Here is a 14,850-nt window from a genome sequence, read left to right on the forward strand (position 1 = left end):
CAAATTTCAACAATAGAGGCAACTCTTTTTGACAATTCTCCCAAAGAGTGCATATAGACTCAGGCGGCTTCTCATCCCAATCCACTCCTAATTTCCACAGTTTCTGGACAAGACACTTTAGAAATAATGTAAATGGTGACAAGAGACCAAGTGGATCATAGATACGAGCCATAACTGACAGAATAGAACGCTTAGTAGCGATGACCTCACCACTCTTGACTGAAAACTGAAACAGATCAGTACTAGGTTGCCAATCCAATCCCAAGATAGCCAAGGAGTTGTCTGCTTCGAAATCCAACATTGATGGTGAATTTGAAGTCCACTTTGTGAGCGAGAAACCTCCTCCCTCAAACAGCTGCTTGGACTGATGATACAGGTCCGCGGCCTCTGACTCTGTGGCGACACATGTGACTAAGTCGTCCATGAACATGTCTCTTGGTATTCTCACCTTGGCTGCTGGAAAAAACGATTTCCATCCTCCTCTACAAGCTGGTGGATGGTGCAAAGCGCCAAATATGGAGAGCTTGAAACACCAAAAACAACACAATTGAGCTGATAAATTTCTATTGGATCCTCCGGCGAAAATCTCCACAATACACACTGATAACGACAGCAGGAATCCTCGACTAATATCTGTCGATACATTTGTTTAATGTCGGCAGTTAGTGTGATTGGGAACAAACAAAAATTAACTAACAAAACAAAAATGTCAGTCTGCAATTTGGGACCAGCATGAAGAGCCTGGTTCAATGACAAACCAGATGATGTTCTGGAACCAGCATCAAATACAATTCGGATGGGCATGGTAGTGCTGCTTGCTTTCACGATGACATGATGTGGTATGTAGTAACCACCTCGGTCTGTCTGATCTGCTACAAACGACATGTGACCCTGACGTAGGTAATCGATCAATATTTCATGATATGAAATACAAGTATTGCTGTCAAGCTCTAGTCGTCTCTCCAAAGTCAGCAGTCTGCGTTCGGCGACAGCATATGAATCTCCCAAGCTGCTGGGCGGCTCCGCAAATGACAAGGCAAAAACAAAACGACCAGAATTCACACGATGTACAGACTTCCGAAAATTTACCTCACACTCCAACTCTTCCGGTTTCAGTTGACAGCTTGGTGCAGGGCACGATTCCAACTCCCAAAAACGTTCCACAAAACTATCCAATGATGGACTACTAACGAATGGACTACAGATGGCTGTGAAACAATTCGACACATTCGTTGTTGAAGTGAGAATTGGCGCTCTCCCCATCAGAATGTGACCAAAGACACTATTAACAGTCATCAATTCATGCGATTCACCTGTACTAGGACTCCCACGTAGCAAGTGAGGAACTAACTCCGCACCAATGATGCCATCTATTCTACTAGGAAGGTAGAATTTGTCGTCAGCCAGTGTGAGATTTTCAAGATGATGAAGTTTGGATCTGTCGATTTCACAAGAAGGCAACTTGTCAATGATTTTATCTACCACTGTGGCATCCAACGAAAACTTGATGGTAGGATCCAACTTCGACTGAATCGACACACAAGTATGACCTCGAACTTCACTAGTACCACCACCAAATCCACGAACAACGGTTTTCATGGGCTGGAATGGTAGTCTCAAACGCCGACACAATTTGGCTGTAACAAAATGACACTGACTCCCGGTGTCAACAAGAAACGAACATCAAAAAGCTGATCATTACAATCTCGAACATGTGCAGTGACGGTCGACAACACAACGGTCGAATTTTCTACATCGTTGGATGTAGAACAACAACTAATAGGTGATGTGCCACCTGCCTTGGAGTTCGACAAGGATGCAACACCTTCATTGGAACTTGATCTGGAAAAGTGCAATAAAGAATGATGAGATTCTCGACATTGAGCACACTGGGTTTTACTACGACAATTTCTACTCAAATGATCCACATCAAGACAACGAAAACAACAAAACTTTCCTTTAATCGAACAATAATGATCCCAAGGAGTCATTTTCAAGAAACTTGCACAATCTACTAACCGATGACCCAGTTTTGAGCACTTCAGACAATTGGGATTTTTACTAGATCCATCGTTAGATGAATCATTAGATTAAACCACAAACACCTTTGATTTATTATCCTTTCTGTGCTTCATATTAAACGATTCAGTCTGTTTCTCATCAGAAGGAAAAGTCTTAATTTGCTTTTCAATGAATTTGACATAATCGGTATAAGTTGGCATAGCCTTGTCATGGACGGCCAATTCAAAATTTCTACGAGAACTTGGATCCAGCAATCTCAAGCCATGATAGAGGAATATCGAGTCTGACAAATCAGTGAGTTGCAATCTCTTCAATGCATTGATTGAACTGCAAAACCCATCCAAAATCGCAATAAAATCTGCCTTTGATTCTGATTTTATTGGACGAAATTCAAAAATTTGTTTGAGATAGGCATTGACTTGCGCCCGTGGATCGTTATAGCGGGTCAATAATGCCTGCCAAATTATTTGATAATTGTTAGCCAATGGTGGCAAATGACGACAAATATTTGCTGCTTGTCCAATAAGTCTACTTACAAAATATTGGACCGTCTGCTGATCGTTCAAATTCTTGTTGTCATGTACCAATGCCTTAAATAGTTCATAAAACACCGACCATTGAGTCTGGTTCCCATCAAATTTCGGAAGGTCGATTTTAGGCAGTACCAACTCAGACACGACCGGCTGTTCACTAGCTGCTGTAGCTGCCGAAGATTGAGCAATAGCAACAGTCGCCTCTTTCTGTTTGAGAGTGTTAGCCGCTACTTCAATATACTGAAACAGATCTAGGTGTGAGTCGTTGAATGCTACAACATGATCTTTATTCAACTCAAGTTCCAACTCATTAACCACTAATTCTGTCTTTTCATAATCCGAAATGGTCTGAGACACATGAGGATACAAGATTGAAAATTGCTCAGCAACTTTTGAATCAGAGACATTTTTAGACAGGTCATAAATTCTTTGCAATCTGGCATACAATTGTTCCAGTTTAGCGCAATGCACCCTGATTTGTTTCTGTAATTTTTCCTCCATCTTGAACTCATACACAAAACAATTCAGCCCCAACAATACAAACAACAGACAATAAAACAAGAATGAGTTCAAAACTAGATGAAAGGAAGAATCACGAGTTAGTAAGTTATCAAAGTTAATCTTTGATTATCAATTCACAAGATAAGTTATTGCTGAAAACAAAACTATATGATTAGATTATGTTCTTCCAACAACTCACAAACAAACGATAACTTGTTGAATTGAACAAACAAAATCATGCTGGTGATTAACCTTCACTAACATATATAAAAAATGGACAATACAAATTCCAACAAACAAACAAATTCCTGAAAAAGAGCACAATGCGCCTAGTTTCAGGAAACTACAATTTTAACTGAAATAAATTTAATTTCAGACAATATAAATTGACAAGAAACCTTGCTCTTAGAACAAGGCTACAACAAACTTAAGTTGAGCATGGATCAGACCATTCTCAACATGCCAACATTGGACAAATACGAAACTGCTTAAATCCAATGTGTGTGAATTAATCAACAAATTACAAATTTAAATTCATCCCAGCTCGGCAGGATCATAAAATGTTCTGAACAAAGCTCAGGCTAGAGCTACCAGAGGACTGTAATTTACTATTTAAATAATCAAATACAAACAAGGGGCAAAATTTAATCTTCAATTTGAGCCAAGTTATTTGTACAGTTAAACTCTGCATTAATGAACAATAAAAAAGAGCAAAAACTCACCAAATTTATTCCAATCTTGACTACTTGCCCTTTGAAGCCTTTATTAGGTGTTCTGGTCAGGTTCAGGGAGGGACGAAATCGGGGAATAGACAGGTTATTGCTTACAGGCTGCCTTCTTGTTGATTCTGTGTTCAACTTGCAGGTAATACACTGTGTTTCAAACAAAGCTCAAACTGGATTCTTTATAAAATTCAAATCCGATTCAAATTAATTCAATTCAATACTATTTACGCTGTTAAATTCATAATTCACACACACGACACTCAAACAATTTACAAGAAATTTCCGATCGAAAATTACATTACAGACAAACACAATTTTTGTCTTGCAAGACAATGGGCTGACAAGACAAGACTGAGACGACTTACAAAAACATCGACAAGCCAAAGCAGCAGGACAGTCTGCGCCAGCGCAAACACAAGCCTGCTATTGGCAGAAATACAGTCTGGCATTCTGGCGCTACAATGCGAATTCTCTGGCCAGACCACTGGGAGAATTTCAACTCCCTAACCTTTGTAGAAACAAAATGGTGGCATATTGAATAACGATACTTCAAAAACATTAAAAAAGTGTTTTTGATTTTATAAAATATTTTTATTGTTGCACTTTAGGGCAATATAACTTTTGAATGAAACAACTAGAACAAGGCCTAATATAAAAAAGTCCAAAATTATTGAAATTAAAACCCATCCACAGCAACACACTGATAACAGCGCTTGAGAAATGATTCGTAAGCTCTTACAAAGAAGCTCCGCGGGTATCCGGAGAAGTTCCTCTTCTATTGATTGCTTTAGTTCCACATCATTATTTAATTTATAGGAATAAACTTTCTCCTTCAAGTAACCCCATGGAAAGAAATTATAAAGTTAAATCTGGTGACTACCCCGACCAATCATTGGCCACCCCGGCCAATCTAACAAATCACTTCCACAACCAATCCAAGGGCCATGAAGTTTGTCATTAGTAATTGCTTAACATGATTTGCGAAATGAGGTGGAGCACCATCTTGTTGGAAGCCTCATTTCTGCTACCATCAAAATGAGGCAATACTACTGCAACGTAGTAAACAAATAAGATAATAACTCATGAAAGTAGTAAGCGAATTGGTAAAATTTTCAATATGCCGCCATTTTGTTTCTACGAAGGTTAGAGAGCTGTAATTTTCCCAGAATATTTTCAGAACCTACTTTGTAAACTGTGTAAAATTTAAAAATCTGGTGTGGCGCACTCACACAACTTTCCTTGCCGTTATGAAAATTTATCACCTGACGCTAGTGTACACGCGCATCTCAAGTCTACTATTCAAAGATCTGCCAGCTGGTGACAGGACAATAATGCTGGAGACACACGAAGTCTGCTATCTCTTCATAGTGAATGATTTAATAGAATCAACAGTTGCTAACAGTTTGCATTATTGAATAAACACATTTTCTCGAATTTCGAGCTTATTTACAATTTTAGGTGGAAATGTAACTGAACATTAATTGTAGAGATTTTCTTGCTCAATCTTTTCCACTTAAACTTTTTTGTGAATCTAAAATCACAAAATCTAAAATCTAATTGGGAATCTAAAATCACACTTTGCATTGATGGGGCGGAGCTCCTGAATTTTTACAGATATGGGACTTGTGGCAGTTGATAGAACTTATCAATGACTATTTTAGGTATAAATTTGATCAAAATCGTTGGAGCCGTTTTCTAGAAAATCGCGAAAAATCTTGTTTTTGACACTATTTTCGCCATTTTAGCCGCCATCTTGAATTGGATTTGTTCGAAATTGTACGTGTCAGATCCTTATAGGGGAAGGACCTTAAGTTCCAAATTTCAAGTCATTCCGTTAATTGGGAGATGAGATGTGTACACAGACTCACATACACTCATACACACCACCACACACACACACACACACACACACACATACAGACCAATACCCAAAAACCACTTTTTTTGGACTCAGGGGACCTTGAAACGTATAGAAATTTGGGTAGTAGACTTGAGTGCGCGTGAACACTAGCTTCAGGTGATCAATTTTCATAACGGCAAGGAAAGTTGTGTGAGTGCGCCACACCAGATTTTTAGCAGTAATTTGTGACCGAAACCAGAGATAAGGGAATATCTAACCAGATAAGGCAATATATAGACCAGATCTCTCAGTTGAAACACATTCAAAGTTCTTAGAGGATGATCTGGTCAGAAGCAATGAGGATGTAATGAAGCTATCCCAAAAATTATTAATAGATTGGGTCAAGGTAGATCAGGCATAATAAAGAATATATTTTTTATAAGAGGATTCTATAATATCACGAGTGAGATGTACTGCATAATGAATACTTGAGGCACAACTCTAATGATGGAATAACACTGCATGAAATTTGATAAACATTTATACTACGACGACTTAGTAACTAGTAGTTCTGTGAACAGTAGACCTCTCGCAGTTTCCTCATCCACAAGTATCTGATGTCACCTGTTCAAGTATATTCAGTTGAAATATCGGGGCACCGAGCTTCACTCATTATTTATTTATTGATAAACAGAACTCAATTCTTTAAAATGATTGGGGAAGGACTAACAGGCACAGCCCAAAACTGTTTCTTCCCCGAATTTTGATTTATACATTATAAAATAATATTCCAAAAAGCAAGTTCCACACACTTGAATTCAGGTCCAATTTTCAGTCCAAACATTTTGAAAACAGAAAATTTCTAATTTAGATAGTTTACAAACCGAATTTAATAACAAATTAACACTCATTAATCACTTGAAACTGTAAAATAATTATCAACTTCGAAAATTATGATATACTCTAATTTAGAATGATATACCATGTCATGTCAACAAATCAGATTATTTTGTTCAAGTCGATTAAAATTTCTAGATTTATATTACTCGTAATAGTCCGGGCGCAAATGTCATCTCGTGGTCATTTTTTGGTAACAACCGCGGAAGATGTCTCAATTTCTTTGTTAGGTCTAACATAATAAGGATCGTGATGATGATAAGTCGAAATCACAGGCAAACACCTCGGAAACAAGATGGCCGCCAAAATTTTGGTATTTCTATTTCGTTAAAAATTAAGTTTTTCTATATCGCTTATATTTCAATAACCGTTTTTCTAGACGAAAATATGTTTTAAATCTTCCTCTACAATTTTTGTATTATAAAAGTTTCCTCTAAAACGCATATTTTTTTTAGTTATAACATTCAAAAGCCAAAAATAACGTTTTTCTATTTTTTTCAAATTTCATTTCATTATAACTTTTTTTGTGCAAGAGATACAGGGAAAATTTAAATCTTTGAAATTCAGAGCGTTTCTCAAACTTTGGAACGATATATATATCTTCATGCGCTGTACATCAAGAAATGAGTTCTTCAGCGCCCTCCAAAGAAAACTAGACGGATTCTGGTGCGTTTTTCCATATGCATGATGTAACAAGCTAGAACTATAAGATCGATTTTTTCATGACTACTTAAAGATAGAGACTTGCAAATGGTCTCAATCTCTTCGTTACAACAAGCCGAATAAGAATATTGATGATGGAAACAACGAAAATATTCGACTTCATTGAAAAATTCAAGATTGCAGTCATTATTGACAGACATTTTTATATCGCTTGCTAGTTAGTTATTGTGAGAGATATCGGATTGGTTTTACCACCAAAGTGTTCAAAATTAACCAAACTATGATGTTCGAGAGAATAGACTCATTTCGACCACTCTTTTCATGATTTATTCAAATTCAAAAACTTGAAACATATATTTTTCGGGGACAATATTTCTCATTCCACTCTGTAAATGTATTTGCAGTGGAGATATCTTCCACGGCTATTACCCAAAAATGACCACGGAGTGCCTTATTCATGACATTTGCGCCCGGACCATAAGATAAGCTGATTTATTGCAAATAGTTGAACAGCTGAACATAATTCTGTCACTCAACCAAATCTTCTGTTATCGACAGACGACGAAATTATCATCTCATCATCTGTTTTTCCAAGGATGAATAATTATTATCCTTTTCATGCCCTTCAGCAAGTTTTTCCAGGTATGAGAACTAGTGCAATCGAATTTTTATATCATAAACCTACTATGTTCCAAATTTCGTGGAAATCGTTAGAGCCGTTTTCGAAATCCGTTGGACATAAATAACCAGATATAAAGAAAAATATATACAGAAATTGCTCGCTTAATATAACAGGATAACAACTCTCAGTTGAATCATAATTTACTCTTAAAAACTATTATTTGTTTTCTCCCAGATCAAAAACTCACTTATGTTAATAAACTCAGTTCACGTTTGAATAAGAATCCCATATTTAATTAATAAAATTAAATATAAAATTTATCCAGTTCCGTGATAATCTTCCCCGTCTGATAAGAATATTTCTCAACTATTTCAAAATTAATTTTTTTCAATCAAGAATATTATAATTTATTCAGCTTTATTTATTTCATTTAATCATTTTTTATTTTATTCTCAATCACCTATTAAATTTGTTTTTCAAATGTGAGAATATTGATACTGATGGGCACGCATCATAAAAAATATTGAAATCCTACCTCATACAAATAGACACGGCCAGACATCTGTGTAATGCATGCAATGAATAATTCACTTGTCAGCTGATTGATTATGAATGATTCTATAGTCTGATTGATCCTATCTTCAAAGTAGATGATATAATTATAAATAGTGATATCAGAGTATGGAGGAATTCCTTTTCTTTTCATATTATCATAAAATGCAAAATTTCAAAAAAACCTTGTGTATACATCAACGCGCAGTTGAAAAAGGAATATTCCTGCCAAAACTCATCGAATTCTAACAACGCGGTTGGCCGTAATCGCGTTACATAGTTACATCCGAGTTAAAACAGACCTCACTACGTTCGGTCAATTATTCTTAAGAGGCATGATGTAGGCCTATATAATTTACCAACCTGAATGGAACATGCATCCAGCGTTATTGTCGATTGAATTGGAAAGTCGATTTATTGGAAAGAGCAAATAATACAATAGTCGGAAAAGAAAAAACAGGCTATTGCAGAAAACTTCTACATTTTCCTAATTTTGTCTCAAATTGTCCAAATATTATGTAGGTTATGTCCATTTCAATTTATTCACTAAATTATCAATCTGACACTACAAATCAAAATAAAACAAACAATTTTAAATTTGGATAGATTAATAATAAAACTTTCGTGAAAACATAGAAAAAACTTTCAACTCACAAAATAATATTCTAAGCTCGAAAATATCAAGTTCACCATATTTAGTAGAACATTTATAGGAAAAAATGGGATTGAAAGATGAATACAAGATTAACGTATATTATTTATTAAATCAATAAACCCTTAACCTAGTAAAATATCAAACATTCTTTTATTCAACAACAAGATTGAATTTCACCATTTACCAATTGACCGCACTCAGGACATTCAAAATTTTGATCTGCACAGAAGTTCGACTGAAACAAACAATTCAAAACTCTTATAACCTTATAATTAACTTTTAGATTGATATATAAACAGTTTTCAGGAATTATTTATCACTACAATTTTCCCGTGGTTCGCATCGTAACTCTCCTGTTGTATTAGTAGTTTTACCCAATAGAAGTATTTGAATGTTACTAACGGGTGTTTCATTACGGACGCAACCCAAAGTTTTAGAGCACAATAGTGATACATCGATGAATTTCAGGTTCTCAAACTTTCATGTCGGAAAAAGCGTATTAGTTGAAGAGATTTCTATACAGAATTTCAAGAGAGAATTGATGGCGTAACCCGCACATCGATATCTTGAACCGTTTCAAAGATATTCACATTTAAAGATCATATAAATCATACAAAAATGAATTGAATTAGTATATTGAAAATCTAAAAAATCTAATTTTACTTTTTCAAGTATACACCCGGCGCCTCTACCAAATAAATATGTAAGCTGGTGGGAAGAAAAAGAAACTATAGCTTTCGGTTTTTATTTAACATCAAAAATTATTTATTTAATACGAATATTCCAATGTGAAACGGAGCTAAACGGAAAACTAATGCAATTGAGATAAAGAAAAGATTACAACTATAATCAACAATCAAAATTTCTGATTATAATAATCACATAATAATAATTTAAGGGCTACTCGCTTAGCTGATCTGTGGTCGTTCAGTTTTTTTGATAATAAAAAACAAAAATTACTATTCAGAATTATGGATCTGAAAAATAAAAAAATGTACAATTAACTATTATCTTACTTTACCTTAAATAGAGTCCCTTGACCTGCTCCTCAAGGACCAGTTAAAGCACTTCCGATTTAGAATAAAAAAATATATAAAAAAAACTGCCAGTTGATTGAATCAAAACACCAGCTTTCCCTACAAGATTCAAATCCTGAAAATACAATTATGTAGGTTTAAACTGCCCGGACTGCGACAGCCTATAATTGAATTCTCAAGACAGAATCCTTCAGGTAACCAATGCCTTAACTCAACAACTAACTTCACAAACGGTTCAAGGAATACGGGCCTCGAAAGAAAAATTCAAAATCTATTTATGTGAAAAAACACATGCAGCCTTGATTCACAGACCAAAAGTCTACTCACTCTTGTTTGTATAGCATGGAGCTAAAACCCATAATATTGCCTTCACGAAACGTGATCAAATACACGTTTCATCTTCGTACATTGGAGATCTTCTCGCTTTATCAATTACATTTAATAATTTAATCCCCGACCAGATTTCCAATTCACAAAATAATATTTCAATAAAATTGAATGGGTTTTGATGTCATGTATGACATAGTGAATACTAATAGTGACTTTAACTCATATTTATATTTAACAAAATAATTGATCTGTGGTATTTTGAATTTCTACTTTGTGATGATTAATAATAATTGAATGTGAATATCTTTGTGAATATTTTTTATTATTAATTTTGAGAAAATCTTGAAAATGTATTGAACATTCCAAAACTAATTTTTATTGTATTTATTATATGGAAAAGTTTTTAAATAAAGGTTACTATGGAATTATGTTTTAACCAACAAATCAAGTAGCGCTATTGAAATTCGTTTTTAGATTATCTTTGAAACAATTTTATATATTTATGTGCGGTTTTCATCATTCATTTTCTCTTGAAATTCTGTTTTTAAATCATGTATTACAACCTTCCCATTTAAAAAAAATCAATTCAATAATGGCGAACCACTAATTTTGAGACTGTGGAAAATCAGTTTCTTCCATTAGAATAGTATTCCTAATGACGCCTACTGTCAAATTATCTTTGGAAAAGAAATATTAAGCTGTTTCCATAATTTTCACCAACCCTGTAAGCCTATGTGAATCCATAGAGCTTTATAGTTGATTCCATATGGGTGAATGATTCAAAATTCCTAAATTAATAATGCTAACGACATAGCTACTGCTATCACATAGTATTATTAATTACGCGTATCGCTGTGATGACAGCTGTAATGACAAAACAAAAAACAATGTAAGTCGACTGTATGTGTATGTATACATTCTTGTTCAACCGTTAGTGGCCAGCCTTACAGACAGACAGACATTAACGAAAGCGTGTTAATTTAAAAGTTATATATTAATCAGCTGAAATCATATGTCGGCACATAAATATGACAGTCTGTATGATAACTCCCGTATAGCGTTTTAAATGAATGGAGAAATTTTATATATTGCATACAATAATTAATAATCCAGCTGACTAAATAATAAATCACAACGGACAATTTTTTTCTAATGCACTTGCTATGTTATGTTATTACATTATATCCCGAAAAAGAACGAGGGAGTAAGTTAATTTCGTTGTCCAACAAACTTGATCTGTAGAAAGGTTCAAAGAATATGTTGTGTTGAAAAATTGAACCTGATTGATCAAATTGCTCCAAATTTATTATAGAACAAACAAACAGACAAACATACAGACAATGATTTTGGCATTGAGTGAAAAGTAAGAACTTGCAAACGCTTGTTCAATTATTATTCTCAATTTCATTGAGACCTCCCCTCCCCGACCACGACTCTCTTTCCTGCAATTCTTTTCAAATTTTAATTTCTCTGTATCTCCCATTCTAACACAAAAGATGCATTCTTTACAGTTTGTATCCCGATGTGTCCCATTTTTAATTATTTCTGAAAATTTCCATTATTAATTTTTTATGATCCAGCTTTCATAAAAGCAGGTAGCATTGTAAAATACTGTAGAAACAGTCGCCCGATGGGTAATAGAACTCAACTCTTTCCGTAGAGGTCTGGTGCGTTAACCACTACACTATGTTACCACTCAAGTAGGAGATAAAAGATTTGGGGCCGGTTTCCGAGTTCGGGTCTATAAGTTCTGGACTTACTGAGTCCAGGACTAAAATAAGCCCTTTGATCAAAAACGTCTTTCTTAGCTAAGGTTTTATCTTCTTAACTCCAGGATCTATCAAGTTCTAGACCTATTTCAAGTCCAGGACTAAAAGCAGTAAAAAGTTAAGTCTTGGTCTATTGCATGGAACATGGAAATTTAACAATAATTGATGAAATCTGGAATGAATATATTATTATTTAGAATTTCATATAATAACATTAATGCTGTAATAGATCTTCTGGATTTTAATTTTTGGACTTTAAATGTTGACCTTAAGGTTTCGGTGGAAAAAGCTATTGACAAAATGTATTATACGTTTTGAAATAAAGATACCTCAATAACTTATTTTGAATAATCTCCAAATCATTTACGGCAGTGCTCTGTGATGGCTCCCAAACAAGTGCTGCATACTCTAGCTTGCTCCTCACTGTTGCATTATAAATATTCAATATGACCTCACATCTAGTGAAGGGCTTACAATTACGAAAGTGAACCCCTAGTGATCTATTGGCCGAATTCATGACATGAGCCAAATAATCCCTGTATTCAAGTGCTGGGTCCATCAGGACTCCCAGGTCTCTCATACTCGTTACCCTGTCCAGGAAAGTATAATTTATTTTATAACTGTACTGTCTAGGATTCTTTTGGCGGGTAAAGATCATGAACTTGGTTTTTGAAATATTGATTTCTAATTTATTCAATTCACACCACCTCTGAACACCGTCCAAATCCCGCTGCAAGAAGACACAATAATGAATACCAGATATAGGTTTGTAGAGCTTAACATCATCAGCAAACAGCAGAATACCGGACTTTTCAATGTAATCAGAAAGATCATTTATTAGTAATAAAACAATAATGGGCTAAGATTTGATACCTGAGGGACACCTGATGTGTTGGTGAAATCAAAAGAGCTCTGATTATTGAATAATACATAATATTTCCTATCAACGAGATAACCAAATTATTATTATTCCAAATTATCAATTCGGATCTTAATCTTTCTAAATTCAAAATTAATAATTGTTTCAAGTGTTTGTGTTCTGTTTCAATGTGGAAACTCCGCGGTATCCGCTTCTATTGATCGTTTTAGTTCCTCATCATCATTGAAGCTATGGGTATAAACTATTTCCTTCAAGTAACCCCATAAAAAGAAATCACAAACCGTTAAATCTGGTGATCAGGGTGGCCAATCTGAAAAATCACTTCTACGACCAATCCAATGGCTCAAGCTATAAAGTTTGTCATTTAGTAATTGCTTGACATGATTCGCGAAATGAGGTATAGCACTATTTTGTTGGAAGGTTGCTTGATCCATTTCTGATACCATGAAATGAATCAAGACTACCGCAACGAAGTAAACGAATCAGATGATAACTCATGAAAGTAGTTTACATAGGGAGTGAAATATTGGTAAAATTTTCAATATGCCGCCATTTTGTTTCTATGAAGGTTAGGGAGCTGAAATTTTCTAGAATATTTTCAGAACCTACTTTGTAAACTGTGTGAAATTTGAAAAATTTCAATACATGAATGTGCACGTAATATGAAATTGAACGTGTAAACCTCTTCGTGGGACACTCTATATATAAAAGCGAAATGGCACTGATTCTCATTCACTCACTGACTCACTAAGTCATTCATTCATAATCAACAGAACTAAAAATCGACTGGACCAATTACATTCAAATTTGGCAGGTTTGTTCAGTTGGAAGAGAACATGGAAAGGTATGGTTGCTCAGTTGGAAGAGAACATGGAGAGGTATGGTTGCTCAGTTGGAAGAGAACATGGAGAGGTATGGTTGCTCAGTTGGAAGAGAACATGGAGAGGTATGGTTGCTCAGTTGGAAGAGAACATGGAGAGGTATGGTTGCTCAGTTGGAAGAGAACATGGAGAGGTATGGTTGCTCAGTTGGAAGAGAACATGGAGAGGTATGGTTGCTCAGTTGGAAGAGAACATGGAGAGGTACACAGCCAATCACTTGGCATTGAATGAGAGAAAATGTGGAAATATAATATTCTTATTGAGAAATACATCTAGTAAACGGTATGGGAATTATATGAACCCTGTGAAATTGTTAGGAGTCATGTTAGACAGTAAGCTGTGCTGGACCAATCAAATTGATTTCCTTTGAGAAAAAAACTATCCCGCAGTTTATACGCTCTCAAGTGACTAAGGCTTTGTGTGAGTAAAGAAGTGCTGATAGCCTATTACGGTTTATTTCATTCACACTTGAGCTATGGACTTCGCCTATGGGGGAACTACAGTGATATGAAGGGTTTTTGTATGGCAGAAATCAGATATCAGATATCAGATGCATCGTTGGTCTGAGGAATGATGAATCATGCAGACAAGCCTTCCCAGAGCTTCAGATAATGACACTGCCATGCATGTACATATTAAAATATGATACACATGGGAAAAAATGAAACCAACTTTATACGACAAGAGGAGATTCACTGCTATGCAACAAGACAGCGATCGTTCCTGAAAACACCTCATATACGTCTCAAAAAGACTTTCAAGAGTCACAAGTTGCAGCAGTTTCGAATCTTCAATAAGATGCCCCAGAGAATCAGACAACTACCGGAACCAAGATATTAGGCAGTGATATGCAAGTGGCTGAAAGAAAAAGCATTTGATGATTTGACTGAATATATGAATTACACTGACATGCCTAGTGACACTTAATGGCAGCATAAATTAT

The 14,850-nt window shown here is 35.2% G+C and overlaps 1 protein-coding gene across 2 annotated transcripts in view; it reads right to left on the reverse strand.

Moving 5' to 3' along the window:
- Positions 1 to 9,094: 9,094 nt before the first annotated feature.
- Positions 9,095 to 14,850, reverse strand: part of LOC111058943 (peroxisome biogenesis factor 2) — a 41,312-nt gene continuing 35,556 nt past the window's right edge. For both annotated transcript variants that reach the window (XM_039421267.1, XM_039421268.1), the window contains one exon: positions 9,095 to 9,245. In XM_039421267.1, the coding sequence (XP_039277201.1) occupies positions 9,165 to 9,245 (81 nt within the window). In that variant the 3' untranslated portion in view covers positions 9,095 to 9,164. The remainder of the gene's footprint in view (positions 9,246 to 14,850) is intronic.

The sequence above is a fragment of the Nilaparvata lugens genome, chromosome 2 (assembly GCF_014356525.2).
Source record: "Nilaparvata lugens isolate BPH chromosome 2, ASM1435652v1, whole genome shotgun sequence".
In the NCBI taxonomy this organism is placed as follows: Eukaryota; Metazoa; Arthropoda; class Insecta; order Hemiptera; family Delphacidae; genus Nilaparvata; species Nilaparvata lugens.